The sequence below is a fragment of the Austrofundulus limnaeus genome, unplaced genomic scaffold (genome assembly GCF_001266775.1).
Source record: "Austrofundulus limnaeus strain Quisiro unplaced genomic scaffold, Austrofundulus_limnaeus-1.0 Scaffold1718, whole genome shotgun sequence".
NCBI classification, from domain to species: Eukaryota; Metazoa; Chordata; class Actinopteri; order Cyprinodontiformes; family Rivulidae; genus Austrofundulus; species Austrofundulus limnaeus.
The window spans coordinates 21,777-25,154 of record NW_013954120.1 but is presented as its reverse complement, the minus strand read 5'-3'; the positions used below and the strand labels follow the sequence as shown (position 1 = coordinate 25,154).

The 3,378-nt window shown below is 38.2% G+C and overlaps 1 protein-coding gene across 1 annotated transcript in view; it reads right to left on the bottom strand.

Moving 5' to 3' along the window:
• LOC106536176 (malate dehydrogenase, cytoplasmic) overlaps positions 1 to 3,378 on the bottom strand; it is a gene marked incomplete in the record, with an annotated part of 43,324 nt that overhangs the window by 21,732 nt on the left and 18,214 nt on the right. The window contains 1 exon segment of the mRNA XM_014033382.1: positions 3,000 to 3,096. Coding sequence (XP_013888836.1) covers positions 3,000 to 3,096 — 97 coding nt within the window.

Here is a 3,378-nt window from a genome sequence, read left to right as displayed (position 1 = left end):
TGAAATTCGGACGCGGGTTTTATCTCATTTAACTCTGACGCTTGTTATAGGATTAACCACAATCAAGTGTAACTTATGATCTGTTCAATTTGTGTAAATAAATGATTGCATAGTATTTTATGAATCAACTTGAACTCATCTGAACGTTCACTTATTGTGTCACTTTTCACTTCGCACAGTCAAGATATTAACAAGTAATGAGAAATACCTTGGTAAAAGTTTCCTCATAACCTTGTGTATGAGAGATGTGGGAGAAGCTTAATTCACCTTAAGCTCACTCTTACACCTATTTGTAACTCGCTGAACATCTTGAGTTTGTAATAAAACAGTCTACCTTGAGAAATCTACTAACACACACACCAACTACACATACAACTTGTTCCTTTCTTTATGGTACAGAATTTACACATTCTGTTTAGAAGCTCTCCATGAGAGTGAACCTTCTGGATGTGAAAAAATAAAAGCATGTTAAACTAACAAAAACAAGTTTAGCGCTGAAATCTCTTTTTCAAAAAATAAGCAGCAAAATACCATCTCAACCACAGCTTCAGCAACTAAAGATTAAAAGTCTCATGTTTTCTGGAACTTTTTAGACATTTAAATTACCCCCACCACCACACGCATGAGACTAGGCCAGATACCAGTTTCACTGTATACTATGATATTAAAGTCACTGTTTCAAAACCACTCTAATTTTCTTCATACTGTTCCTACGGTTTAAGCGTTGGTTCATTTTTTCTGCAGACCCCACCCCCGTTGGAGAAGAATCTTAGCACCAGTGATGTAGAGGTGGAAGAGACTGCAGCGAGGATTTTGAAATGGAGGAAGCAGTCAACTGGCAGATGAACTTGTGGACCCAATTCAAGAGTAAGTTCTGCTATTTTTTATGTATTTTCTGTAAGTTTTGGGATGTAGTTGGAAATAATGTTGTGTCATAGTAAGAAAATGTGGCACGATGTCTCCGTCCGTCCGCCCCCACCTTCTGAACAAAATGGAGTACCATATTATGTAAAAGGATCTTTATTGATTCTTGTTACAGCATTGTTTTTATTTTAGTTATTTTTGTGATATAGTTGGAAATGATTTATCTTGTAAACAGAAGATTTGAGCAGTAACTAATTTTATTTATATATTTCTACAGTCAGCCATCTGACCAGAGTCAGCCTCCTGGCACTTTGGTTGAGCCATTATCAGTTTCTTTCAAGTGAGAATTTATTCAGTTTACAGTTATGGTTACAAAGTAAGCATGATGCATCATTACAGTAGCTACGTTTACATGGACATAAGTAATCGGATTAAAAGGCCGTTCGGAATAAAAATGTCATGTAAACACACCATTCGGATTATTCTGGCCCGATTCAGCTCCATCAGAATGAATTTTTAATCGGAATGAGGGGTGGTTTATGTCGATTGATAATCCGAAAGATGTGCATTTAAACACTTAATCTGATCATCTTATTCTGATTGTGGAAAACTGACCTGACTGTGCATGTCTGCTGACTTTCATCCAGTGGTTTCTGCTCTTTTGTGGAGGGAGGGACAGCAGCGATGCAGCACAGAACTTTTCCTCCCATTTTCTCATTCAGTAAAGTAGGAAGACACGCAGCTTCGCCAAAAAAAAAAACAGTCTGCTCGTCACCTGTAGCTGAACCAGAGCGTGCAGTAACGTCTCCACTGTTATTAAAACCTGTCGCAGGTCCATTCTGAGCTCAGAAGTTGTTTACGTTCATGACGAAAGTAGAACTGTTTTCTGTTTTTTTTTTTAGGGAAAGTAGGAACTGCACATCAGTGCTTCTATTCTGAATAAAAGCCTGGTGAATGTAAACACATCATGATCGGACTATTCCGATTATTTAATCTGAATAAATTTCAATCCGATCAAAGAATTTTGTGCATGTAAACATTGCTAGAGTTGGTGTTGTGATTCTAAGCTTATTATAATTCAGTGTCAAATGTTACTCTCATTTTTCACATGTTGTTCAGATAAATAGAGTCAAGTTTAGTCTTCAGCAAATACCTGTCTGTTTCTGCAGTGATGATGGTCCTGATGAAGATGAGGAATATTGGCCACTTTCTCACCAGCTACATTCTTCCACAACAATGGAAAAGCTTCAGCCAAAATACCAAGGAGCAGCTCGTCCAAGTCGACCAACACGGGGACAAAGGATCGAGGAGGGTCAGTCGGGCTACACTTCGACTTGGTGATGACGAGGAGAGGAGAGGTGGCACTCACTTTTTATTGTTGATTATATTTTACTTGTTTACAGTGTTTTATTGATAATTGTTATTTTGCACAATTGTTGACAAAGTTTTGTCATGAACATGTTTTTTTTAATCCCATAAACAGAGCCAAAAGGATACAATTCATCTCATTATTTTTTCATTTCAGTGATTTCACGGTGTGCACATTGGTATATTTAAATGATAGTGTAAATGTCATAAGAAAAGGCTATGCCATATGCAAAATGAGCACTACAATAAAAATCAACACTTTTATTAGACCAGAGTCTCTTTTATAAAGTAAAAAAACCATTTGGCACAATTTTGGGTACATTTGGATAAATTGTGCCATAATGCCATTTCCACATGGCACACTGCTCACTAAAACCTTTGTGAAATGAATATGTGTACTTTAACTTATTCAGTCCTACTTTGCTATAATTATTCTCAAGATATAGCTGTATAAAATCTAAGGGCATTCCTGGGTTTTCACAAGAGTTTTCATTGTGTTTTGCACTGTTGATTTAGAAAAAATTTTAGGCGAGGTTTAAAAATTGAATATTTTCTTAGTTTAATCACAAATAACTCAGGCACAGTAAGTGGTTTCACTTAAGAAATTATCTTTAACATCTTATCTTTACACAGGCACCAAGAGTTAGCATTTAGACCTTAAAACTGTGGAGTTATTCTTATTTGGCTGTGTGTTTTCAGGTGGAAATTACTTCTAAAACCCCTGTGGGTTTAATAGGTGAAGACATCGACACACACAGTAGGCTCACCCCTCAGAAGTGGGAGGGCACAGTCCTGCAGCTCCATGACGACCCCGTCTAGCACTGGAAGCATTGGGGGTATGTCCAGTAGGATCAGGATGATGGGCTAATGGTTGGACAGAAAACACACATGTCAGCAGGGTGTTGGAGAAARCAAAAAGAACCTGAGTAGTGCCAGTAAAAACAGCCTGTTGCATTCCAGTGTCCCCCCACCAACGAGACGGCCCGCCCCTTCAAGAATTTCACAGCAGGTAGTCATTTTTATTTAAATAAGGTCAAATCAAGCAGAGAGCATCTCCTCGTCCTCCCCCTCCTCTGTTATTTGCAGCAGACCCCCCCTGACACACACACACACACACACACACACACACACACACACACACACACA